The sequence below is a fragment of the Fistularia commersonii genome, chromosome 9, assembly GCF_037954325.1.
Source record: "Fistularia commersonii isolate RoL2024-O1a breed Wild chromosome 9, RoL_Fcom_v1.0, whole genome shotgun sequence".
Lineage (NCBI taxonomy): Eukaryota > Metazoa > Chordata > Actinopteri > Syngnathiformes > Fistulariidae > Fistularia > Fistularia commersonii.
In genome coordinates this window covers 13,135,078-13,160,853 of record NC_141292.1, presented here as the reverse complement: position 1 = coordinate 13,160,853, position 25,776 = coordinate 13,135,078, and the positions used below count along the sequence as shown (strand labels likewise).

Genomic DNA, 25,776 nt, shown 5'->3' with positions numbered 1-25,776 from the left:
GGTGAAACGCGCACTTCCGGTTGCCCTTCAAAGTAAAACAATGACCGTCGACCGTGTCGCATTTACATCTCAAAGGATTATTCTTTATTTGTCGTATCGATATATATGTACACACACCCGTATAAACAAATTTAAATTAATGTCTTCATTTCGACGAACTAAAGAAAAACAAAGCTGTTGAGCATGTCACATTTAGATGTCAAGTCAGAGAACCAGTCTTTATGTATCGCACACACACACACACACACACACACACACACACACACACACACACACAAACACAAATACAAAAATGTTATTTATTGTTTTCATTTCGACAGACTGAAGGACTTCAGTGTGCCACATCCCACTGTGGGATTTTCATTCGTGAAAATAATTAATAGTTAATTTCAATCAATTAGATAGCGTTCAATAATAATTTTATGTACTTGTGAAACAAAAGATTTTTACAATCTGCCAAAAAAAAAACCCAGAATTTAAATTATTTTTATTTTAACAGATAACCTGGGGAAAATATTCTAAATGAAAAATTTAAGTGAAAATGAATTGGTAACTACAGAGATAACGTCAAATTAAAAATATTATTAATACATCGATATGCATTTGTAAAATACTAACATTAATGCATTACATCAAACAAGTTATTAGGGTTTTTTTCATTAAACTAGATTGATTTATTATTAATGCCGTAACCTGAGAGACGCCTGTAATTTGTTATATTTTATTCTTCTATTACATGGGACATGTAATGCTGTAAGGTCATTACAAAACATGAGTTGAGCCCAGATTCACCAAAAATGGGGAAAACACAGTGTCATAAAAGCCAAAGTCAGTGATCGTAAACACTCTAAGCTCCTTTGAGAAATAAAAAAAAACTCTCCGCTTTTATTTTGACGGTCGTGACATCTGATCCCGGCGGTTTTTCCACCGTGTCCCGGTCCAACTTGCTGCGCTTCCTCTCCGGTCCCCACGGGGGGAAGAGGAGGGCACTGCAGTGGGTGACTTCCATGGTGGTGTGATGGCAGGCCGCATCGCGCATGAAACAAATATCGGACAGATGAGGTCGCTGTGAGAACAGATTACATCCTGGATTACACACTTCTGGGAGACTTCGAGGTCGGACTCAAAAAAAAAAAAAAAAAAAAAAAAAGAAGTGAAAAAAAAAAAACAAAACTGACGACCGGAAGTGGACAAGCACATGACTACATGCGCATCACCCCAAAGGCCTGTTAGTCATCTGGGTGGACCAAACACACACACACACACACACACACACACACACACACACACACACACACACACACACACACACACACACACACACACACACACACACACACACACACACACACACACACACACACACACACACACACACACACACACACGCCAGTCCGGAGGTAACAAAAGAAGGAGCTGAAAATAGACAGAGGAATGAAGTCATAGGAGAGAATCTACCGCTGCTTCGTGGTCGGAAAATGCATTGTATTTTCCTTTGGACTGAGAATAAATACCACCAGCCTCTCTGGCTGTTCCTGCAGAGGTGTGACACAAACGTGTACATATCAGTGGTGTGATTATGCAAGTTTTTGGATAAATATTGGTAAAAGGGAATTTTCTAATCAATTCAGCCTCATAGTCTTGCATTTGTGAATTATACAAAACCCTAATCAAACACAAGGGTCATATGTTTTCCGGCATCCCATGGGCCTATAACATCCTCGTTTTAAAGGCCAACAATCTATTTTAAGGCACCGCAATTTGATTTAAAATTTGATAGAAATTAACAGAAAGTAAAACCAGAATACAATGATAAAATAAAGAAACCAGGTTTCTGCTGCTGAAGTCGAATAGCTGATATCAGTTTGTTTGGGTTTCGTGCCCTAAGCTGAGCTTAGCTATCAACAGCCGCAAGAGTCTGCTGATGCGTTCAAAGACTGTAAGGTAGCGGTTTAAGAGGAGCAGGATTTTTGATGATAAAGTCAGACCCCTCACACAACCAAACCATTTGTGAGCGTCTGGGCCACTCCTCTTTGGGTCGTGTCCTGAACGGGGACAGCTTCGGTGAATCAGGCCAAAAAAAGAGACTCCAAATGTCTTTTTAGAACTGCAACATTTGCCTGTCACTCAGCTTTACAGTATCTCCCGGTTTTGTGACAGAATCCATCCAATCAAGAATGAGTAGAACCAGATATAGAATTAGACTGAAAAAGCATTTTACATTTAGAATCTCCATCGTGGTTAGCCAGGCCTCACTGTTCGCCTGTTCCAGCCTCGCTTCGCTTGAACTGTAGAAAAAAAAAAGAAAGCACACTCAGCCATGTTGAATCATTCCACTCAGGTCATCTGCATATTGGCGTCATCTGCAACTTGCCGCGTTCTTCAGCAGGTTTCCAGATTTGGTGAAGATGTTGGATTTCCTGGCGGCAGGCTTGTTGGCGTCTGCGTTGCTCTGCAGCGTCTTTTTGGGCTGAGACGGCGAGTGGGGCTGAGGGAGGCTGGACTGCTGCGGCAAGGTGTAGGGCTGAGGGTTCGAATAACTTTGGGTGGAGGGCGGAGTGTAAGACTGAGGAGGTGTGTATATGTGCGTTGGTGTGTAGAACTGAGGGGGTGTGTAGGGCTGAGGGGGTGTGTAGGTGTCTGTTGGCGTGTTCATCTGGGCTGGTGCGTAGGTGTATTTCGCTGCATCGGTGTGTGTTGCTGTGTAGGGCTGAGGCAGTGAGAAAGACTCTGTCGTAGCAGGTGCGAACGGGTTGCTCTGCGTGCGGCTGGGGGTGTGTGAGTATGGCTGTGCTCCTGAGAAGGCCTGAAGTTGAGGTTGGGAGGTGAATAAAGTGGGCGGCGGAGGCGGCGGGAAGCTGTCGGCCTCGTCCAGCACGTCAGGGGCGCCATTGAGGTCGTAGTGCCTCTTCCTCAGCTCCCCCAGGCGCACCCGCTCCTGTTCCAGTAGGCTCTCCAACTGCAGCACCTTCACCTTGGGAGTCCAAAACAAAACACCGTAGGTGAGAAGATGCCCTGAGGTTCCACTGATCCCCAGATTTGTCCGGCACCTAACAGGAATACAACAAAGGGTCGGCCGTTCTCGTCTCGTCTTACCTGAGCCTCCATTTCCTCTTTCTTCAACTTGATGAGGGACATGCCAGAAAAGTCCATCACACCTGGGAGGATGGGAGTGTGTCAGACTTGAAAATCAGTTTCACTGCTACTTTATATTTTAGAGTTGAGAAAAATCTGATTGATGTACACTGATACAAAAGTAGAAACTCGCCAACTATGGGCCATATGATGAGGCGTGGTTTGGTATTATATTTGGTATAATATTAATCAAGTCTCCAAGTGTTTTACTTCCCAAACATATAGTAGTATACCACCAAGGAGCTCCACTGAACACCACAGGAGGTCTTTCCTACCTGAGGCTATCAGACTTTTTAATTCCTCTTCCTTCAGCTGCAGGGAATTTTCAAATCTTTGCACTTAAGACCTTAAAACACTTTATAGCCTTGCCTTTGACACTTTATAGTTTTATTTGTATTTCTTATTCTCCCCTCCTTTTCTTTTTTTACTGTTTATACAATTTCCTACTATTAATTATTGTTATGTTTTACTTGAAACTGTGGGACAACAATTTCCTTTGGAATAAATAAAGCTGTTCTTATTCTTATTCTTATTCTAAGTATGGAAGAATTGCTTAGAGCGCCCTCGTGTGGCCCACATAGGTACTTTCACCAAGGTGTACTGGGGAAAACGCCACATAATTTGAAGATTTAGACAGAAGCCCCTGCAGCCCAAGCAGCAAAAAAATGAAACTAAGAAATATGTGATTTGCTGCTCCCTTGTGTTCAGTAGAGAGAAATCATTATGCTGTACAGTAAGAGCTGCTGACTCACCTTGGTCCGAAATCTGTTGCTGCCCGTGTTTGGTGGAGGTGACGACCACGGCGGCCATGTCATTAACGTGGCGCGAGGCCTGCGCCAGTGTGTGCAACTTCTTGTTGTTGCGGTCGGCCTTCACCTGCAAACAGGTGCAAAGAGACACTCAGGCGGAAAGGAACATGGTTTACCACCCCCAACCCTCCTTTCCTTCCTGAATCTGACAGGAGCAAAGTCCACGGTACAAAATAACCTCAACATAACAGTAACTCAACATATGTGAACTGTTTGCTACCAAAAAATGCATCTTAATTAGTCTAAAATGATCCTGCTAATTGTGGCTGCTTGAAAAATACAACACAGGATTCCACTTTGTATCAGAACACATGAGCAAGGCCACTGAGCAAGAGATAAAGTGACACGCACCATGTCTTGAATAGTTTTTAAATTATTGTTTCCCTCATCTTCAATTTCACAAACGTTATTTCTGCACTGCTGTAATTTACTTTTTCTTTTCTGGGTGCAGATAAATATCTGAGCAGGATAAGATGCCATAAAGAGTACTTTGAGTATTCTCGTATTAAAGGAATGGCTCCTGAATTAACGTGTCCTGTCATCCTGCTAGTTTCCCATAACTTGACACTGGTTTTGATCTAGTTTATTGCAAGGTTAATTGAACATGAATAGTAGTAGTGGTAGTAGCACTTGTAATGATAATGGTAATGATTTCATTACAGTGCTGTATAACTAAGAATAGTCTGTGAACATAATAATGTCTGTGGAGGTTCTCAGTCATCCAGGTCCTGGTGAATTCTTCTTGTCATCGTAACAAGACTTGAATTTCAATATTAAAGAAGCCTCTCAGAGGAGGGGTAAAACGTCTTCAGGTCAAGAAATTCAAGTCCAGTTGCCACGACAAGAAGAATAGGTAATAATAGGTCAAATCATGGATTCATTCGTTCATTTAATAAGGTGTCAATAAGGTGTGTACCTTTGAGGCAGCGACAAGCTGAGCAGTGCTGGCAGCGATCTCATGCGACGAAGCAATCAGCTCCTCATAGGTCCCTTTGTCAGTCACCACCCGGTCAGCTGACTCTCTGTCAACACAAAGGAGGCGTGATGGAGGGAGACACACCATTTGATCGGGATTAGTGATGATAAATATGTTAGTGCGAGTGTTTTATTGATTTATTTTGAGGCGTACAGCAGCTGCGTGGCGCCCCAGCCCACTGTCTTGGAGGCTGAGATGAGTCCTTCGGTCCAGCGGGAGTTTTTGGCATAAAAATCGGTAACAGACGTGGCTCCCTGGAAGAAGGGTGAACACCAAAAAAACAAAAAACAAAAATAAAAACAATAATTAACTCTTACGGAACTTGACAAGGTGCTACAGACTTTATAACAGAAATGACAAACCGGGAAAATTAGGAATTTGATTTGATCAGAAAGAATGAAAAAGAAAAGCAATTTCAAACCAAAGATGAAAATAATTGTTTTCAAAGAAGTCCCACCAGTTGTTGTTTTCCAATTTTGACAGGAAAATAAGGAAGGCACCTTGTCAAAAAATACTAAATGAATGAATACCTAGAAAATTAACACTTGCATTTATGGCATTTTTACATGGTCAGAGAAATAGGGGAAAATGTTGCCTTGCCAGGATTTTCAAAAACCGACAACATCATTAAAGCAACTTCTAAATAAATTATAAATGAACACATTCTAAGCAGGAATGAAAGCCAATTAACGACTTTTAGGATATTATCATTTGCACATTTCATCTTCCACAAATTTATCATCTCATCAGATAAACCTGTAGAGGCGACAATATGCCTTTTTCATGATGTGCATAATAAAAAATGACATCAATTTAATCCCCCGCTTTCAAAATTGCTGTTGAATATTTGTACTGTTAAAATACTAGCATTACGACATTGTTTCATATTTCTTGTGTAGCTTAGCTGTATTCACTATTGTGTTTATTCCAAGTACAATTCTTTTTATCACTGTTCCTCTTATTATTTTTAAACACTTTCACAGGAAAACTCAAGAATGCTGGCATGTCTTGATTAATTGATCCCATTCACATACCAATAAACTGGTGGCGGGAACTCACCCTTCCTCCCTCCACAATGTCTTTTTGCAGGTCTGTCGCTGCCGTCACCAGCATGTGCACGGCCTGTGGGATGGAAAAACCACAAACACTTAGCGCGAGCTTAAGGGTGAAGGTGTGAGGAGCCGGCGGAGGAAGGCCTTACCCTCATCAGGTCCGAGCAGGAACCCAGGATGCTGCCAGGAAACAGAGCAGAGGTGAAGCCAGTGTGTCCCCCGTTTTGTTTCAGTCTTTTTTTTCTTTTGGTTTTACTATTTTCCCGCTGCTTCCCCAGAGCAGTAGCCTTTGTATTCATCTCTCCCTCTAATATATTAACCAGTTTCCTGTTTTTATTTAACCTATTAAACTTGCAGCCATTCTTCTCATCCACTTATTACTTTACTGTATTTTAACAGATAAGCTTCCTCATTGTGTCTGTAAGTTTCTGTCTATCCAGCTTTGTTTCTTCATCCAAAGGATGCGACAACAAAATTTTCTCGTCAAAGTGTTTCACGTCCAGCAAAGGTCTGACTGTGGTGATAATGAAGATAAGGGTGATGGTAACGGTGGCGTGTGTCTTTAGTATTACCTCTGGTTCACCTCCAGTTTCAGGCCTGTCGTGTCCTTCTTGGCCTGACTCAGAATCTCCTGGGAGACAGATGTGTAGCATCAATGCATGTGTGTGTGTGTGTGCAGTACGTTTAGCGCTCAGGACGTGTGTTTTCCTCACGTCCATTCGCAGCACAGCCTCTTCAATGGCGGTCGACGTGGCGATCATCTCCTTGTCCACCATGTTTCCCAGCTCTTCTTTTAGCACATCCTGGCCTTTTGGACGCAGCTCCTGCAAACACCAAAAAAACTTTTGTAAACTCATAAAGTATTTTATCTACCTTTTCATGTTTTGAGAAAAAATATTATGTTAAAAAAATACTTTATTCATATGATTTAAGTTTCTATAAATAAATGGAGTACCAAAGAGGAGATTGGAGTGGGACGCAGGGGAGAGGGTTAGATGGAGGAAGGTGACTGGCTGTGGCGACCTTTCTATATGAACCCATGTCATCTTATTTTAGAAAAATCCAAATTCCTAGTTGCATGGAGGAGAATGTGGGGGCCCCTCTAGATAACATTTGGGCTCCATGAAATGCATCCCTATGTTTCCTGGGGGATTCCAGCAGAACCACTAGGAAAAGGTAAAATAATATAAGTTTTGGAGAAGGGGAGGGTGAAAAGTTCCTCACCTGCCCCAGAGACTGCAGCCGTTGCACTGTATAACGAATGGCGGAGGGATCAGCTCGCTGCAGGCTGGCCTGCAGCTTCATCTCCTTCAGGAACTGCAGGCAGTGGTTGGCACAGTCACGACATCCGTCGGTCAAACCTGCGGGAGATTGCGTCAGTGTGGGTTTGTGTGTGTGTTTACATGTGTGTTTGTGTGTGTGTGTGCTTTACATACGGTCGGCGTGGTCGGATGGAGCAGAGTGAGAGGTCGCAGCTGCGTTGACGATGGTGTCGGCGGCAAGGTGGGAGAATTGGGTGACTGATCTCAGCAAGCCGCTGGCGTCTGGAGAAGGGAGAGTGTTACACCCACACACACACCTTCGTGTCTGATGAACACACACATTCACACACACAGTCTCACCATTCCTGTTCCCCAAGTAGACCAATTGGCTCTGCTGCATTTTGTCAATGGATTCCAGAGTGATTTCAGCCCGATTGATCAGGTAATCTGGGGAACAGAGAGAGAGAGACGCTGAAAATATACTGGTGTGAAACAATGAAAGAGGACAAACAGGATTATTGGGATTTATTTTGAATAATATTTGTGGTCTGATCATTGATCTGATCTAAACAGATCATTGATCTGTTTAATTCAATTATTAAAATGTACTGATTATGCCTTTTGTTCTGACAAATATAGTTTAATAAAAACCATAATGTCAAATTAATCTGAAAATATATACATTGTACATTGATTCATTGTAATGACTTAACTTACTTACTTACTTAACCTGTAATAACTACTGTAAATTCCAGACTACGAACTGCTACTTTTTCACACACTTTGAACATGGCGTATTGAGCAATGATGTGGCTGATTTATTGATATTTTGAGGCTAACGACCTTCATGCCACCAAAACATTTAGCCTTGTCACATCGGACCAATGAAATTACCGTGAATTTCTGACATTGAAGAAGACAACGTTAATTCGCAGGAGGAAGACAAAGATAGCTATCCCTGGAGTAGGGAAAAACGGGGATAGAAAATGGATGGACTTTTCCTTGTGTTATTTATTATTAATCTTTTTCATTGGCCGTGTTACAGGCACTGTTCGGAAAAAAGCATTTCCAATACGTATGTGTGGATGTTTCCGTTATTCATTTAATTAAAAGTTTAAAAATGTTTCTGTGTAACATTTTTCTTTGTAAATATCTCAGGTTACAACGTGGACACCTATGGCTTATAGACAAATACACCCTATATATGTACACATATATTTATCTATTTATCTTTAGGTGCAGCTTATATTCAGATGCGCTCAAAATCCAGAAATTTCTGTGTATTTTTGTCGGTCAAAAATTAGTTTTTTCATGTTCCAATTTAATTCGAATCAGTTAAGGTCATCATTGTAAATGAGAAACTGTTTTCAACTGATTCATTTGGTTAACTAAAGGTGAAAAAACAATTGAAAATAAAGAAATGTAGATTAATTGATAAATTGTTATGGGGGTGGGGGAGGGTCTACCAGGGGAGCTGGTACAGCGGACATGTATAGGGTCGTCGAGTTTAGCCACCGCGTCCAGGATGATGCCCTCGGCCTCGACCACGGCGCACTGCAACAGGCAGAACTGCTCTTCCTGCAGCTTCTGGGCCAGTTCACTTTCCCGAAATGCCTGTTTACACAGAGACACGCTTGTCAGATCCGGCACATGTAATTACAGTGCCATTACAGTTGTTACCGCAAAGATGCACCTTCTGCTGTAACTGGGCGTGAAGGCTTCCCATCTCTAAGCTGCTCCTCTGCCTCTCCTGCTCCAGCGAGCTGTGCTGCAGCGCCGCCTGCTGCTTCAGCGACATAAGCTCTGCCTCCTGATCCCTCTGTTTGCGCAGCAGTAGTTCCCGCTCCCGCTGCAGCCCCAAGAGCGTGTCGTTCAACTGGCTGCCGCTCTGAACAGATGAAAAATATATTTTAACAACCTTGACTGGTGCCAGGAAATAAAAACATCCCAAAAAAAGACTATGGGTATCTCCCACCATTTCCTTGCTGTGTAAGTTGTTGTTTGCAAGCATTAGTTCTGCTCGCGTGGAGTCCAGCTCTCGCCTAAGACGGTCAATCTCCAGCTTCTGTTCTGCATTGATGGCAAGCTAAAGAAAAAGGATGGTGTAAAAGTGCAATCTTTTAATGTGATACCAATATACTGTAACAAGAATGTAAATTCATGAATATCATGTTGTTCTAAAATGTACATTTATTGTTAAAATGTCATCTGCTGTTTACATCTGGTGTTTTCTGCATTAAGCCTGTGTGCTCCATGTCTGGAAGCCAGCTGGCGTGGCGTTGGCACCATGTGACCCCTACCTGCTGCTGCAGCTGAGCCCTCAGGGCTTCCAGCTCCCTGCCCAGCCGCTCCCTCTCCATATCGAGCGAGCTCTGCTGCAAGTGAGCCTGCTGCCTCAGGGAGGACAACTCGGCCTCCCTCTCACTGGTGGAACGAAGCAGCGCATCCCGCTCAGCCTGCAGTGCTGCCAGGCCGCCACTCACCTGGGCCCCCTCCTGGTGAGCAAAACCAATTCAGCATTGATGTGTGGGGTGAAAACTTCACCAGCATGTATTCAATTGAAGATTTCAAAGGCTGATACACATCAATACACAGACACACACACACACACATACACACATTAACACATACACACACACAACATGCCATTTAAAGGGGTAACATTGATGTACAGAATTGGCATTTATTAACAAAAGAGGTCAAACGAATATCTGAATGTTTTTAATAAAAACACTAGCATGTAAATAATTTGAATTACTTATATGAGGACCTCCAGGACACTTTTATCATGAGGAAAAAAGAGAAACCAAGTACTTTAGTTTTATAAATATACTGGTAATATACATTTTTTTATAAAGTAAAAAATGCTTGCATATTTTTACCCCGGTCTTACCTTCTCCTTATTCTCCAGGGTGCTGCGAAGCAGCGCCATCTCCGATCGCTGCCTAAGGAGTTCTTGATTTAACTGGTCGATCTGCTGCTGCTGTTGATTGGTCTGGAAGACAATAGGCGTGCAGTCAGCGTTGCCCTGTGTCGGCACTGTTCAGCTTTTATCTATGAAAAACCACGACCCCAACTGCTTGGTGGGCTTCATGGTCCAGAAGTCAGATCGGACTCACTGTGTTTACTTTCTCCTGTCGTACATTTTCCAGCTCGTGTTCCAGCTGCTGTCTGAGGCGTCGTAAGTCATCCTGTTCTTGTCTGGTGCTGGAGAGCAGCTTCATTGTCTCTGCGTTCTGTGCATATGTAAAAACAACTTTCAGGAAACATTTCACCTTAGAATTTTTACTTAAAATAGCGAAGTTTATTTTAGCTCTCTTGCCTGGTCTCCTGCATTAAGACAAAAAGTATGGACTCAAATCTCAATTAATCCATGGCTCGCAAACATATTGCTTAACTTAGCATGAAGGTTTTGACCAGAAAGGGAATGAAAATTAAAATAAAATCTGCAAAAATGTCAGAATGTTAAAAATAAATAAATAAATAAATAAAAAAAATAAAAAAAAAAAACAGAACATAATTGATGATATAAAACATTGATAAAACATGCCAAAAGGTTTTGGTTGTTTTGTGCTCTAATAAATATTTATGCTAACCTTGGCTAAAGAGCAAACAGACTGTATTTGCTACATTTATGAAATAAGCTCCATTTTCTTTTTAAAAAAATGTTTGTGACTCAGGGCAGCGTCCGCTAGTTGTCTTTTCCCTCTGTTACCGATTATGCTAAGCTGAACAAAAAGAAATAAATGAAGGGATGAATTGTATTTTTGCATACAAATGCATTTTCGTTTTCAACATTTGCATATTAATGTGTAAAATCTTATTTCTGGGCTGCAACATTCCTGTATAAGCTAACTGGATGGAAGAAGTCTTGGTGAAAAAAAAACAAAAAAATAAATATTACAGAAAAATTTCAGAGTGTTACCTTCTTTAGCAAATCAGCGTGGCCAGTAACCAGCTCAGCGTGCTTCTCTTTGAGCTGACTGAACCGAATCTCCGCTGCTTGAGCTCTGCCTGATGTCACATGATGTTTGGATGAGTCTCAGCGAACTTTGACTTTGACTTTTTTTTTTTAACAAGAGCTTAAGATATACCGAATACTCACTGTCAGCCTCCTTGAATCCAATCTGGGCGCCGACGTTGGCGATGTTAGCTGTACGCAGCGCCTCCACCTCCATCCGCAGGTGCTCGTTTTCCACCAGGGCCACTTGTTTGTGGGTCCGCTGCTCCTCAAGCTCCGCCTCCAGGCAGTTCACTTGGGATTTCAGATCAACAACGCACCTCTGAGCCTGTGGGTGTGTTCACCGATATGGAATCAGAGTCACAGAACACCTAAAGAAACATGTCACCTGCCTTGATTCCATGTGGAGCAGCCCCGGGCCTCAACCTAGGGCCCTTTTACTCCACATATACACTTACTTTATGTTTAACCTTCAGCGAGATGAGTCAATTCACCTGTATTTTTATCATTTTTTTATATATTTTGTAAATGAATTACATATTAAATACATATAAAGTCATTTTAGAAATATAGATATATTTCCCAAAACATAAAGGTGGTTGTTTATAATTTACATGCTTTGAAACAGTTGTTCATATATCTATTACAGGCTCTGTTTTTTGATTAAAAAAGAAATAATAAATAATACATAAAATGTGCTTGGTATCACTGAAGGGATGATACATTCATTTCAAACAATTTGGGATAAATTCAGTGAAGAAGAGAGTTCTGTCCCCACATTTTTGGTGAAAAGTAAAATTTTACTTTCACCACTAAGAAACCAGTTTAAGTGCAGATACCAATACCTGAATCTGGATCGGAATCTGAAGTCATACTATACGGAAACACTGGAAAACTGAGAGGTTATTAGCGGGTTCTGTTATGATGTCTTTGGTGTCTTCAAGTCGACCAGCCAGGACGCGGGGCCCCCATCTTACCTCTGACTTGATGAGGTGCAGTTCTGGTCTGAGAACCTCAAGCTCTTTTTTCAGGGTCTCATTCTCCATGTCTCTCTGCTCCACGGCGACCTCAGGCATCCCCATTTGGCTGAGCAAGTAGTACTGCCACAAAATAAAGCACCAAAATAAAGAGTCTCAAATCCAGAAAACAGCATTTTTTTTCTTAGTGAATCCAAGCAGACCTGTGGGATTTGTGGGTTCTCCCTAAACTCCGGTTGCGGCTCCACCTCTTCTTCTTCGGGACGATCTTCATTGGCCATCACCACAACTGGCTTCCTGTACTCGGCCAGGGCCGCCGCTCGCAGGAAATTCGGAGGTTCCTGTTCCACAGGCAACCAATGTTACAGCCATGCCTTCATCGCCTGGTGATGCTCTAATAAACACCTTTTCACACCCTCGAAAAGGACTTTTGTCCATGGATTATTTTAAGTGATGTGATGAGCCAGCAGTTTATCTTTAGATGAACACATGGAAACATCATAATTTTTCCAAACTCACATCTGGTAGATCTGGGATCTGGACGTGGCTCTTAAAGAATTCCATCTCTCGGGCTCGGTCAAAGAACTGGTTGAGGCTGTGGAAGACAGACCATCACCGTCGATAGATCTCGTACTTTTGAAAATGCTATTTAAAATGATTTGGATTCAAAAGTGTAAACGGAAAAACAACCCACCTGATAAAAAGGTCACGGAAACGCTCTCTGTGTCCAAGAAGAACATCTGCAGCAATGCCTGTTGGTCAACAGAAAAGATTTTGGAATATCTAATATAGTTTTAGACAGCTTTGGTAAATTGGTTATTACGTCTTAAGACCCGCTGAAAAAAAAAAAGACAACGAATAACTTAAAAGTTGCGAAAATTGGCAAAACACTTGAATTTAGAAAAGAATATTACAGAAGAATGTAACAGGAAATCAATGAGAACTTAGAAATAAATGACCAGATTATCAATTGAAAATGTCAAAGAAATGTGAATGAATTTGAAGAGATAACAATAGAGAATCAAAAAAAAAGAAATGAAATAAAAAGTTTCTTTTTTTTTTAAAGTAATCACCAAAATCATCTATTTTATAAACCCCGAGGGATTGTCAAATCAAAGTGAAGTTTTAAACTCACAGTAATTAAAAGCAAACACAGTATGAGGTGATCACGGGGCCCCCTAGTGGCAGGGAGGCGCTTGAGCACTGGTTAACTGGGGGGTTCGATTTTGGACTCACGGCTGTGGAGTTTGAAGAGCAGCCGGACAGAGAAGTGGTAGAGGAAGCTGCAGTCGGGGATGAGGGGGATCAGGGGCATCAGGCGGCACTGGCCCGCCGACGTGTTGGATTTGGCTCCGTTGGCGTCCAGCTGGCGGAAAACTTTCGACAAGAAAACCACAACGAGAGAGTCAAAGCCAAAGGCTCACTTAGAAGTGTTTATTTTATTTCTCTTCAATGTGAAAACATTTTGAGAAAATCACTTTGCTGTCAAAACGTACAACTTTCAACTCACACACCACTTTATTTTGATTCAGGCAGTTAAAATGAAGAAAAATTAAATGATAAATTCTATAGTTCAGCCGGTAATAAATCCCATAAATTAAGTTGAAAACAAAATGTAAAGGGGGGTATTGTCTTTAAAAATAGCAGCTAAAAATGAACTACATGTCAGTTCATTGACCTAATAAATTTAAAAATACAGTGAAAATTCCCTAAAAACACTGATAACATATACAGTCCTGGATTATTTGTTTTTTCTTAATGTGAACCAGCTAAAATCCAGCATCCTTCAAAATTTTATATTTAAAGTCCATGAAATGTTCCCATTTTAAGTTTAAAAATCAGTTTGACTATAGCTTAGTTAAGGTTTTATCCCCAAATCTTTCTCGTGATGAATTCCTCCCCTCAAAACCCCTTAAATCTTTAAGTGGTCAGGGCATATGAGCCAATGTTAAGTCTTTTTGCTGGCTAGGAAGGGTGAGTGGTCAAACAATGGCAGAAGGGTGAATCCCCAGCAGTCAAGTGTCACCAGCCCGTGTCTAGATCAAAAGATAACGCTTTTTCGTCTAATAGAAAAAGATTCAAGTCTTTCGGGAGACCTAACTGACATGTTGCCGTGTGTGCAGGGCAGACTAGCGGTTAAAGGTGGGATTATCAGACTGCAAACACACCCACATTGATAACATCTTCACAGATTATTTGAAAGAAGTTCTGCAAATTAAAAGAAAAAAAACCTCACCTGTGTCTGCCATCTTTAGACCAGCATCCAAGTAGTCTAGCAGGGCCAGAGTCATATCCAGCCTAGGGTAAATTAAAATAAGAAGCAGAGACATCACATCAGAGCATCAAGATGGTAGAAGCACAGCAACCACGAGTCACACACAGCATGGAGATGGAAACTCACACTTTGTTCATGTCACCGCCTGCTTCTCGCTCCAGAGTCTCATCGCTGGCCTCCAGGTTGCCAGGGATCACCTTGTGCTGCAAGGTGATTTTATGACAGGAGAGGTTTGAGTTTTTTGTTTTTGTTGTTTAAAACAAGACACAGCAATGAGGCAGTGCGAACCACCGCACCACAGTGCCACTCTATTTTACCATTTTGCCTTTGTATCATATTTCCTAAAAAAAACAATAAAGATGTATTACCTTCTTATGAAACTCCATTTTGAGGGAGAGGAACTTGGCAGACAAAGCTACAATGTGGCCATATCGATCGTGCAATTTCCCCTGGAGACAAAACATAACAGATTAGACTGGGTCATCAATCCCGAGAGGAAACTGGAGAAAAAAGACAACGGCAGTCGAAGGGCCAGACGCATGGTCGGAGTCATCAGCGATAGCGATAGCTGGAAACAGAAGGACAGATACTTGCTTTAAGGTCCCTGCAACTTTGACATTAAAATCTACCAAAAACTCAACCCGAACATCCTTGAGTCAAAGAAATGTTTGAGCCAAATTGGAGGACATTGATCCCAGATAGAAACTGATGTCCCAGAAAGTAAAAGTGTCAGGTGGATTGACTTTGACCATCAAAGTCAGTCCCCGTCCAAGTCTAAGTGAATGTTCACACCAAATGTGAAAACATAGAACAGCTGTACTGATCTTAAGACCAAAACCACATTTGTGAGGTTCTGTTAAGTCAGTGATGGACATTGTGCCTGAATATGTGGGATCCGGAGTGACCTTGGTCTTTGACCAACAAACATGTAGTTCCTCCTATGGTCCAAGCAAAGTCGGTACAAAACTGGAATAAATTCCCCAGACATGTACCAGTGATGTTCGACTTCCAAAGGCCGACAATGTGTTTTGTGCGTCGTAGTGACTTTGACCTTTGACCGCCCAAATCTAATGAGGTCATCCGTTAACCCAAGTGTGCCAGACTAGAGGTGAATTTCCTCAGGCCAGAGATATTGCACTCGTGCACAGAGAACCTAGAACTCAGAGCTGCCCATTGGAGGTGGCTCAACAGAAGTGGTTCAGCAGGTTGTGATTTATCTGCTTTTTTACTCACCCAAAGGTTGCCCATATCCTTAACATTGCGACAGTATCGGTGTGAGTCGTTGACAGCCTGCAGATCAAATGGAGACGAAACATATTGCACATCACGTTACTGAGGGGAGGGGAAAAAAAGAAGGCAGTTGTTGAAATTTGTTCAGAGCTCACGTTTCTGTGCCCGTCCCGAAGCAGCCGGTGCAGCAGGTAGCAGAACTTCCAGCTGATCATGGAGTTGCTCGACAGTGGGAGGTTGAGGATGTAGGACCAGAAGGTGGTAGCTCCGGCCTCCTTGTGACTTCCCAAGATGATATCTTCACGTCTGTCAAGGAAACTACCAAACCACACGACAAGCTATATTCCAACAATACCTTTCCATTAAACTGATAAATCTAAGTATTTTTCTATCTTGCTCTTTACATCAAAAAGGATACTGCGGACATATTTCTCTTTTGGTGGTGTTTCTGTGGAGGTGAGGCATTTGCTGATGCTGTGGAGCTGAAAGAAACAAGAAAACAACCATTGGGGCTCAGTTAAAAAAACAATTCAGAGCAACAGTAGTTGTACAGGAACAGCAGAGGGATGATGCAAGTGTTAAAAAACAGCTCATTCATCTGAGCTGCTAGTTTGGCAGTTAGCATGATAAATAGTGCAGTATTTTAGCAGAATTTAAGGTGAAATACCTGATTTTGACTACCACACCTATTTTCACATTTGGTAAAAAATAGTTTTGTTCTGCTAAAAAAGCCCTCAAGCTAAGCATGTGTACTCACAGCAGTTTGTATGCGATACAATTTGTAACAGTTAGCACTACGCTAAGGGACTAGAATGATATGAAAAGCCATGACCTTTCTTCATAACCAACCTGTGCCGGATTCAATGCTAGCTTGTAGCAGCAAAAGGAACTGTGATTGACATTAGTCTTGGAAAAATTTAGAATATCATTAAAACTCATAATCTGAATTTGATTTTTTCTGCTAACCTTTGATTATATGAAGGAGAATTTTGATGAGCCTCAGAGGGTTTGAGGTTCATCTGCGAGGATCGTTGCTGCTTATGTTCAAAGCTAAGCTAAGCAAGCTAGGTAGCTACAAAACAAAACTCTGTAATTTGAATTCCAACCGCTATAAAAAATATGATCTTTTTAATCTTTTATTAAAGGTACCTCAAGTTTTAATAGATTTAATAATTACAAGTTTATTACTAAGTATGTAGTTTACAGCGGTTTTAAACAGAGGTTAGTATTTGGTTTAATAATATTTGGCCATAGGAAAGAAACATACAAGAAGGTCAGATAGTGAATATATTGGTACACAGATGCTGGAATTGGAGCTGCCAGGAAGGAGGTCTCGAGGAAGACCAAAGAGAAGATTTATGGACGTAGTGCGAGAAGATATGAAGTTAGTTGTCGTGAGAGAGGGGGATACAGAGAATAGGGTTAGATGGAGAGGGTGGATTGGCAGGGGCAACCCCTGAAGTGAAAAGCTCAAAGGAAAAGAAGAAGAAGGAAAGAAAACATACAACTTGATCAACTGACATTCTCAAAATGTGAGATATGCTGGTCTTGAGTTTTAGTCGAAATTCAAAACACACACAAAATTAAAAAAAGAAAAACAAATAAAAAGCCACTACAACTTCAAACAATATGAGCTTTAAGATGATTTGGGGACCATGGTCAATAAGACAGGATGTCTGTTGTAACAATTCAGATTCAAATATTTCATTAAATGTCTGGCTGCGGCTCAGTTGGCAGAGCAGGCTTCCTTCCAACCCAATGTTTGGTGGTTCAAATCACCGCTCCTCCTGTCTGCACGCTGAAGTACCCTTGAGCAAAAAACTGAACCTCAAGTCTCTCCTGACAGCCTGGTATCTCCTCCGATGTGTTCATAAAGCACTTTGAAACCACAAGGTGTGAAAGAGCTTTATGGGTTAAAAACATTGACTGACATTTGGTCACACAACATCATATACTCCAGCAATTCCGAGGAACACAGATACAGATGATCAGAAGTTTCGCAGATACAATATTGACCTGTAACTGCTTTAATACCAGACACAATCTGAGAAATTGCTAAGAGTCCAAACTTTTCAACATAGGAAGGCATTTGTGTCTTCTGGGCCACAACACGAGAACAGTCTTTAAACACACTAAACAGTATGAAGAAAAAAAAAACATAGATTGTGTCATCACCGAAACAGCACAAGATAAGTAAAAAAAAAAAAATCTATAAACGAGGATCTGAAACAGTAAAGTGTTTTGTTGGCGTAGAATTTAAAGGGAGTATTTTGAGAGTATTATTGATGAGAAGGCCGGTGATTCCTCCTGTTTGTCGTGGGTGGCCACCCCCTCCCGATTCTCTTCCATTAATATATAAATTAAAATACTAAAAAACATGCGAAGAGCGTTTTATCACAGATATGATGAGCGGGGGAACTGATAGTTTGACAAAAAAAAATATTTCGGTATCCAGGTTGTAGCTCCGCGAAACCGGCCATCCGTGTTCGAACCCTTAAAAACCAGTTAAGCGGCGCCGTTCAAGAAAAAAAAATACCGTACCGGTAAAACATTTAATATCCCGCCCCCGACGGACCACCTTCCCAGCGGTCACCTGCTGTTTTCCGAACTGCTCCTTCTCCGCGGCCAGGGCTTTCTCAGTCTTGTTCTCGCTCTTGTTCTTCGGTTTGCTCATTTTGTCCTTATTCCGTGGGTAAAGTGGACACGCGTGGAATTCCGAAAACTGTTTCCCACTCACACATACACTCTTCCCTCGCGCTCACCTGTTTGGCGTAAAGCCGCGAGAAGAGCGTTAAAAATGTACTGAAATACCGCGAGAGTAAAAAAAACGAGACTTGTAGTTTAATAACATTTTCTTTTCATTTGGAGAGAAGGAGGTGACGCGCGGCTGATCGACTGTGAAACTGGAAAAACAAAAGAAGGGAAACAGTGAACTGCCCTGTAGGACAGGTTCGACATCTCGTTCGCTCGTTCACACACACACACACACACACACACACACACACACACACACACACACTACAAACAGAAACACAAAAATTACTTTCTCAAAGTCGAGGCTTTCATTAAAAATCACAAACTAGAAATATATATAAAATGTTTTTACCTAAAATAGACATTACAAAATATAAGGAAAACTGTTAAATCATATACATGTGAATATTCATATGCACAGTTGAATTTATGGTTTTCATTTTTCACTGATTTGTATCCACTGGAGGACTGATTTCTTCACACGGTCCGTTTCACGTTGGGTGAGGTTCTCGGTCGCTAGAGGGGCAAGGGTTCCACCCGGGGAACGTGTCGTTGGTGCACAAGCCTCCGCCCGGTTGGGCATCATCATGTCGGGGATAGGTGCCGGGTGGAGTTTCACATGGCTGTTAGGGCAAGAACAACAATGAGAAGAAGAGAGGAAAAAAGAAGTCACATCTTGACACACCCCGAATGGAGATGCGAACAAAACAGCATATTCTCTGCCGCTGATGTCACACCCCAACAGGCTGTTTGTGTGCGCGTCTGTCACATTTTCACACTGTTTACGGACAGAATGACATGATGATGCTGCATCTTGAAACTGAATGGCAGATCAGTGTCAAGTCACTTCGCACATCTGTATCGGAGTGAGTCAAAAATACAAGTTGCCCGGGAGGACATTCAATTACCTTTTAATTCTGAGAATAATTTGAAATCATGACTGAAAACTCCTGAAAAATCACTCTCTGATCAAGGAAAACTCAACCACAGTGTGTCACACGGAACTCCAATGACCCACGTTGAGATAAAAGCCTCGGGTGAATTTTTGTCTAGATTTTCAAAATTTTTCCTTCATGTTTTGTGTGAACACCATCCTCAGACCTCAAGAATACACACCCTCTGTGCAGGTTCCCAGGGGTTGTGGCTTGCACTTCAACAGCCATCATTGTTATGTTTTACATGAATATAAAAGCTATTATTGTCGTATTTCAGCTATTACTCCCAGTGCTCATGTTATTATCATGTACCTGTCCGCCCCAACCTTTATAGCTCACATCAACTCTATCACACATTTGCTTTCTATATCTTTTGCTTTTTCTCATTTTACCCTGGGAGGTTTGCATAGAGATGGGATTTGTCCAATGTTTCTGCCTGGAAAAAGGCAGAGTGAGGTCCGTACCTGTTCTATACGGAAAGTGACATCAGACAACTGTGTTGTGATTTGATGCAACATAAATAATATCTGACTTGACTCCATTACCTGAAGAGCCGGGGCCTTTGTGGGTGGGTGGGGGATCGGGCAGCTGTGGGAGTGGGGAGAGTCAGTGGTCCCGCAATAGTGAATCCAGCCTGGGGGTTTGGAGGTCCAAGGGTATGAACCTGTGACAACCTGCAGGGATTCATCCAGCAGCTGCTGCAGGAAGGAGCTGGAGAGAGGGTCGTCACTCTGGATATGGAAAGAGACATATTTTTATTATTTTTATTTTAAAAGATTCAGTCATTTTTAAAATCCTGCAACATGAAGCCTCGACTGACTGCTAATGTAAAATTAGTAAAGATTTAGTGATGATGTAACCACATAGTTATTACATCGGGGAAACGAGTCGCGAGGCAGGCCCGTTCTGTGTTGGCAGTGTCCTGAAGAGCGGCTGCTGCTGCACGGACTTTGTGTCCCGAGTTCTTCACTCTGACGGACGCAGGCGACTCGTCCTGTAAAATGCACCCTGACCTGTCATGGCTGAAACACAAACACAGATGCATCGTCCAGGTTTCTGCTTTGGGAGGAAAAATCTTCCTCCTCATCACCATTCAACACAAGACAAAGACACATTTACACCTTCCCCAGTTGTCACTCCTCACCTCCTGAGAACCTCCTGGCCGCTCCTCTCCTTCAGTGCCTCTCTGGCTGTCTCCAGGTTCTGTTGCAGGAGCTGCAGGTCGTTCCTCTGATTCTCACACACCTGTGAGACACAGACAAGCGCATGGTCCCACAGTTTGATTTTCTCCAACATGAGGGTTGAAGTTTGGGTTTTAAGACACAAAACGCTATTTTTCAACCACTGTACAGGAGAGCCTAGGGTGTTACGGCAGGGTAACGTGGCATTGACTCCATGGGACTCCTCAAATTCTAATCTACCGTTTTACCTTCAACGTGCAAACACAGACTTATTACAACAACTACTAGCATTTTTAGCAACATTTAGCACTTTTTCTAAATATTAAATATTAGAATAACTGCATGCTAGGAGACACAGGCCAAGGAAAAGTCTATTAGATAATTATTTTATTTTGCCTGTTTTATTGCTATATGCTAAGTGGTATTCTCATAAAAAATCATTATAAACTGTTTCCTTTCATTCTGTGGGCGCCGTGGAAATGGACATGAGCCAGGAAGCTTCGAAAATAAAAGAGAAAAGAATGGGGCCAAACCGGAAAAACTTTGCGGACAATGGAGCAGCAGGAATGAGGAAGAACATGGACGGTTTTCAAGACTGGTGTTTGGATGACTCGTGGCTGTTTTTGTTCTTTCAAATAATCTAGTTGATTATCACATCTGGACATGCCGTGGAGCTCAGAGAAAGCTGATGTTGCACAGCTGGGAAGCGAAGCAGACAGTACCTGGCGGAGGCACTTAAGCTCAGACGTGGCACGTTCATGTTTGGAGCGAGCCAGTTCAAGCAGCTCGTCCTTCCAGCTTTCGCCCTCTGCCGGTCAAAAGATAGGGAGATCCAAATATCAACAAACCGCCAAGAGGAAACAGGACTTCTAGGAAAACAACGAGAGCAGGGCTTACATTTCAGCAAGATAAACATTCATTCATTATCTACACTGCTTATCCTGAACTCAGGGTCGTCCTCATAGATACAAGGAGAACGTGCAAACCCTGCACAGAAAGGGCCTCTGTCAGCATCAAACCAGGGACCTTCTTGCTGCAAGGTGGAATCGTTACTTACTGTGCCGCCGTGCAAATAAATAAACAAAAAAGGTCAGGTTTTTCTTATATGTGAGGATTTTTCAATTATATTGGAGCAAACTTTGTTGGTTAGACTAAACCAGTGAAGTGTAACAGACCTGACCAGGCCAGATCCCTGCGCAGCAGCTGGAGCTCCTGCTTGAGTCGGATGATCTCCTCTCTCTGGCTGCTGCTCTGAGTTACCTGCTGCTGCAGCTCCTCTGCATCCACAACAGAAGGACCACACCAGCACACTTAAAATATGGACTGTAAAAATAACACTGTAATAAAACATCAGTGTGCGAGTCCATCTGAGTGACAATGCTGCGTAAAAAAAAAAAAATTAATGTGTACAGTGTACAGATAGTGTAAGTGTACAGATTGATTCTCATGGCTTATATGGTTCAGGTTCTGCCCACAGCTAGGGGCCTCTTTTCATAAAGTAAATGAGCTCAATGGTTAATATTTGTGGAATATTCAATGCAGTATCTTCATAAACTAGTGCTATACTTGAAAGCAAATAAACAGAGAGGTTAATGTAAAACAAATCACTGTCAATAAATAGAATTTGAACATTTTTTTAGCTCTTCGATCTAAATTCTGGCAATGCGGAGAACTCAAAATGAGGGCATTACACTGTGAACTCTCCTTTCTTTCATTTTTCCAATTGATCTATTTTTTCCCCATCCTAATTCAGACTTTCTGTACCTGCTAGTGGCAGCACAAACAAATGACACCAATGTAAAAAAGAAATATGGACTCATTCTGCGTAGAATCCTTACACTGAGACTGATAAAATGTGGAAACTCGTCAACTGGTTTTAAATTTAGTCTGATATGCATGCATGTCTGAAACAACATTAGCAACGTTAGCAAGACACAATCATGCTAATGGGATGGGATCACCTGAATCCCGCTCCACCTGTGTTTGCTAACATGTTCATCATTTCATCTTCAGTTTCATTTGTTTACAGCTTGATTTTGCTATCCCCAAGTGGCACGAAATGTTACTGAGTGGAGGGTTCGAGTTTAAACCGGGGCGAAAAACGGTTCTGCATTTAGTACAACTATTTATGAATTAGTTATGTACTGGTATCCTTTTATTTTAAATCGAATCAAACATACACCGGTGGAAATTTTAATGCTGTACCTTTCAGTCTTAAGACTTCCTGTCGGGCTTCTTGGTAGCGATGTTTATTTTCCTCCACGTCTTTCAGGAGTTTGCTGTCCTGCGAGCGGCTCTCGTTCAGTGACGTCTCCAGATCCCGAAGGCGGCCGCTGAGGTTGATTATTTGACTCGAGGCCTTGGACACATCTTTGTCCTAGTCAGGGGAAAAATATATATGTATATATACTTATATATTAACAAACAAACTTACAAGACCAGAACGTCATCAATTAGTCAATCTCTCTCTCTCTCTCTCTCTCCCAAAAATATATATATAGATATATTATATGATAATCAACAACTGCAGTAATTCATATTATTTAGCTAAATTTCTATTTCTTATTCCTCCTTACAAACATATAAATTTGTATTTATTGTATTGTTACCTGGTAATAAAACTATTTTTGAGGTATCTGTCTTTTATTATTCATCATATTTATTCGTTCAATTTTAATGCAACAATGTGCAAAAAAAATCTCAAAAACTAAAGGGGATACTACAAGTTAATAACAACACACACACACACATAAACACAAAGACACACACATAAAAATGAATGAATGAATGAATATATGAATGAATGAATGAATAACAAAAATACACATTATATACATAAAAGAAACAGTGCTTTAAGATTAGTTACAACAAAAAATTGGCCCAAATGAGTGAGCAAGTGTGTGAATGTTGCCTCTATTTGTATGTGGCCCTGCGATTGACTGGCGACCAGTCCAGGGTGTACTCCACCTCTCGCCAAATGACAGCTGGGATAGGCTACAGCATCCCCTGCAACCCTGATTGCAGGATAAGCGGTAGAAGATGGATAGATGGACAGTGTTTCAAGACTGGGGTACCTTGAGTTTGAGCATTGCACTGAGCTCTTCCTCTCTGACATGCAGGGAGCCGACCTGATTGGACAGAATTGTGACTGTCGAGTTGAGACTCTGGTTTTTCTCCTGAAATGGATGACAGAAGCTTCAATGTGAAAACAGAAGCAGAGAATCCTGTATTAAAAGAGCCTTAAATGTATTTATTTCTACAGGTAAACTTTTTTCTAATCTTCAGGTACTGTAAATTGCTGTGATGTCAGATATTTATACTTGTTTGACTTCTGTATTCTAATTATGCCTCATTTTTGTCACAAATTCTAAGTTCACTTTAACACAATAAATTTCTCTTTACACTCCCCTTAAGTATAGGCTAGCAAATCTCAAGGTCAACATCATGTCGGTCAATGATAATACTGTGAAGTCACATTAAGCTGCTACACCCCATTTGATAGTATCACATTTATACTGATCAGGGTTCAATTATTTAACAAAAACTTTTCAAGTGATACCTCATAGTCCTGACACTTCTTTCTGATGTGCTGCTGGTTCTGCTGAACCTCATAGAGTTGCTGCTGGGCAGCACCAAGCTCCCTCTGAACCTCCTTCTCCCTGGTTTCCACAATCCGGACCCGCTTCATCAGGACCCTTATCACCTCATTTCGCTTCTGCAACTCGTCTGAGCAGAAAACAGGGAGATCGTGAGCAAAAGTGTGCTGCAAACCTGCAGTTTTAATCACAAGAAGAAAAAAAACAAATCTTCCTCTGCTCACCATCCTGCCGTGCACACTTCTGCTCCAGAGAGAGAACCTTTTGGCGGCCCCGCTCCCAGGCCTGCAGCTGCCTCTGGTGCGCCTCCGTCATGGTGTTCAGCTCCCGGTCCCGATCCTTCAGCTCAGTCATCAGCAGCTGCAGCTCTCTCCTCTGCTTCTGGATGGTGGAGCTGCTCGGGTCGCTCAGTGGGAACTGGAAACGTTTATACATTTAGCAGCTACTAAGTGTTTTGCTGGCTGAATCCGAATCTGAGCTACAAATGACATAAAATTGTAGAAGCAAAGGGTTGATAATGTAACACCAGAATAAATAGACCAGGGCCTGGAAATGTCTACACAGATCTCACCTCTGGGTCCAGAAAGCTGGGTGGGGCTTGAGAATCCGGTGGACCCAGAGGGGTCATTTTTTCCCAGTGTTTGTCTGACCTCTCCATACTGATGCTACTTGTGACAGAACTTTGGCTGCCAATCAACATCTCAACTGCAAGTTCCTAACAAGTGTAATTAAAATAAATTATAATTCAATGACCAAATAGGAGGCATCAGATTTTCAAACTGGGCAAAGATGAAGCTTTTAACTCCTGACCTTTTTAACAGGAGTGCTATGCTTGAAGGGAACTGGGGTATCTGCAACAGAAAAGAGACCAGAATGTAAAATATTTGTAACTTACTCTTGAATCATTTTATTGATGTTTGCATTTTTGGAGGTTTACCAGATAACCAGACAGGGAGTTTATCCAAAGGATCTTCCATCAGGTAGGTTTAGTTCTTCCCTCGTCCGTCGTATCACAGCACTTTATTTATTAAGCAAGGTAATATTACAAATAGCTTCAATTTCATCATGTTGTTGGTATCTTCGTGATGCCGTCATATATGTTTTGTTTCATACGCACAGTTTTGGAAGGCGTGCCAGTCCATTAAACAACAAACTACAAAGCTAAAAACTTTTTAGCTGATTCGGCGTTTTGTTAAAGTATGCAGATACGCAGAATAGCTAACTTAATCAACTCTAAACCCTTTAAATTATACTTTACCGACCGTACTTTTGCCACGGAACTCCAAGCAGCCAAAAAAAAAAAAAAACTATTGAGACATGACGTCACTCTGGCGGAAGTGATAGATGAGAAGGTGTTTTCAAAATAATTGAACACAATTACTATTCAATCATAATAAACACAAACTTAAGATGTATGGTAAACAAAAATGTATGGTAAAATAATCAAATGCCATGACAAAAAGATTATTGTTAAAACAATAACATACAAATACAACGTGTGATTTCCTTAACTCTGTTACAGTTGACCTGTTGAGGAAAACGCAATGATCAGTTCATAGATAAAAAGAAATCATTTTTAGCCCCGAGTTAGTTACATCCTGATCCAAATGTTCACCAAAAAAACGAATCGTTT

General features: G+C 41.5%; 2 protein-coding genes across 4 annotated transcripts; both read right to left on the bottom strand.

Annotated features, from left to right (window-relative positions):
- Nucleotides 1–59: 59 nt before the first annotated feature.
- On the bottom strand, nucleotides 60–18,594 carry hip1ra (huntingtin interacting protein 1 related a). Of its 2 annotated transcripts, XM_086152564.1 has the most exons (34): nucleotides 18,271–18,594; nucleotides 16,096–16,159; nucleotides 15,833–15,975; nucleotides 15,681–15,737; nucleotides 14,816–14,896; nucleotides 14,574–14,650; nucleotides 14,409–14,470; nucleotides 13,409–13,549; nucleotides 12,867–12,924; nucleotides 12,692–12,767; nucleotides 12,376–12,513; nucleotides 12,173–12,295; nucleotides 11,340–11,523; nucleotides 11,160–11,248; nucleotides 10,354–10,470; nucleotides 10,128–10,229; nucleotides 9,535–9,729; nucleotides 9,210–9,320; nucleotides 8,928–9,122; nucleotides 8,701–8,848; nucleotides 7,595–7,681; nucleotides 7,409–7,516; nucleotides 7,197–7,333; nucleotides 6,686–6,796; nucleotides 6,545–6,603; nucleotides 6,122–6,152; nucleotides 5,980–6,042; nucleotides 5,074–5,174; nucleotides 4,861–4,966; nucleotides 3,888–4,011; nucleotides 3,097–3,158; nucleotides 2,375–2,974; nucleotides 2,222–2,288; nucleotides 934–1,066 (listed from the first exon to the last, which is right to left on the bottom strand). In XM_086152564.1, the coding sequence occupies exons 1-33, from the start codon at nucleotides 18,349–18,351 to the stop codon at nucleotides 2,253–2,255; spliced, it is 3,867 nt and encodes a 1,288-aa protein (XP_086008690.1). In that variant the 5' UTR covers nucleotides 18,352–18,594; the 3' UTR covers nucleotides 934–1,066; nucleotides 2,222–2,252. The 2 variants fall into 2 exon arrangements, with proteins under 2 accessions (XP_086008689.1, XP_086008690.1); XM_086152563.1 differs by having other exon boundaries at nucleotides 60–2,288.
- Nucleotides 18,595–18,776: 182 nt separating this feature from the next.
- Nucleotides 18,777–25,451, bottom strand: ccdc62 (coiled-coil domain containing 62). 2 transcript variants are annotated; one of them, XM_086152565.1, is made up of 13 exons: nucleotides 25,081–25,451; nucleotides 24,954–24,994; nucleotides 24,715–24,858; nucleotides 24,368–24,560; nucleotides 24,107–24,273; nucleotides 23,622–23,723; nucleotides 22,753–22,924; nucleotides 21,723–21,824; nucleotides 21,270–21,355; nucleotides 20,511–20,611; nucleotides 20,241–20,388; nucleotides 19,912–20,097; nucleotides 18,777–19,054 (listed from the first exon to the last, which is right to left on the bottom strand). In XM_086152565.1, the coding sequence occupies exons 1-13, from the start codon at nucleotides 25,118–25,120 to the stop codon at nucleotides 18,923–18,925; spliced, it is 1,614 nt and encodes a 537-aa protein (XP_086008691.1). In that variant the 5' UTR covers nucleotides 25,121–25,451; the 3' UTR covers nucleotides 18,777–18,922. The 2 variants fall into 2 exon arrangements, with proteins under 2 accessions (XP_086008691.1, XP_086008692.1); XM_086152566.1 differs by lacking the exons at nucleotides 24,954–24,994; nucleotides 25,081–25,451 and having other exon boundaries at nucleotides 24,368–24,621; nucleotides 24,715–24,843.
- Nucleotides 25,452–25,776: the final 325 nt, after the last annotated feature.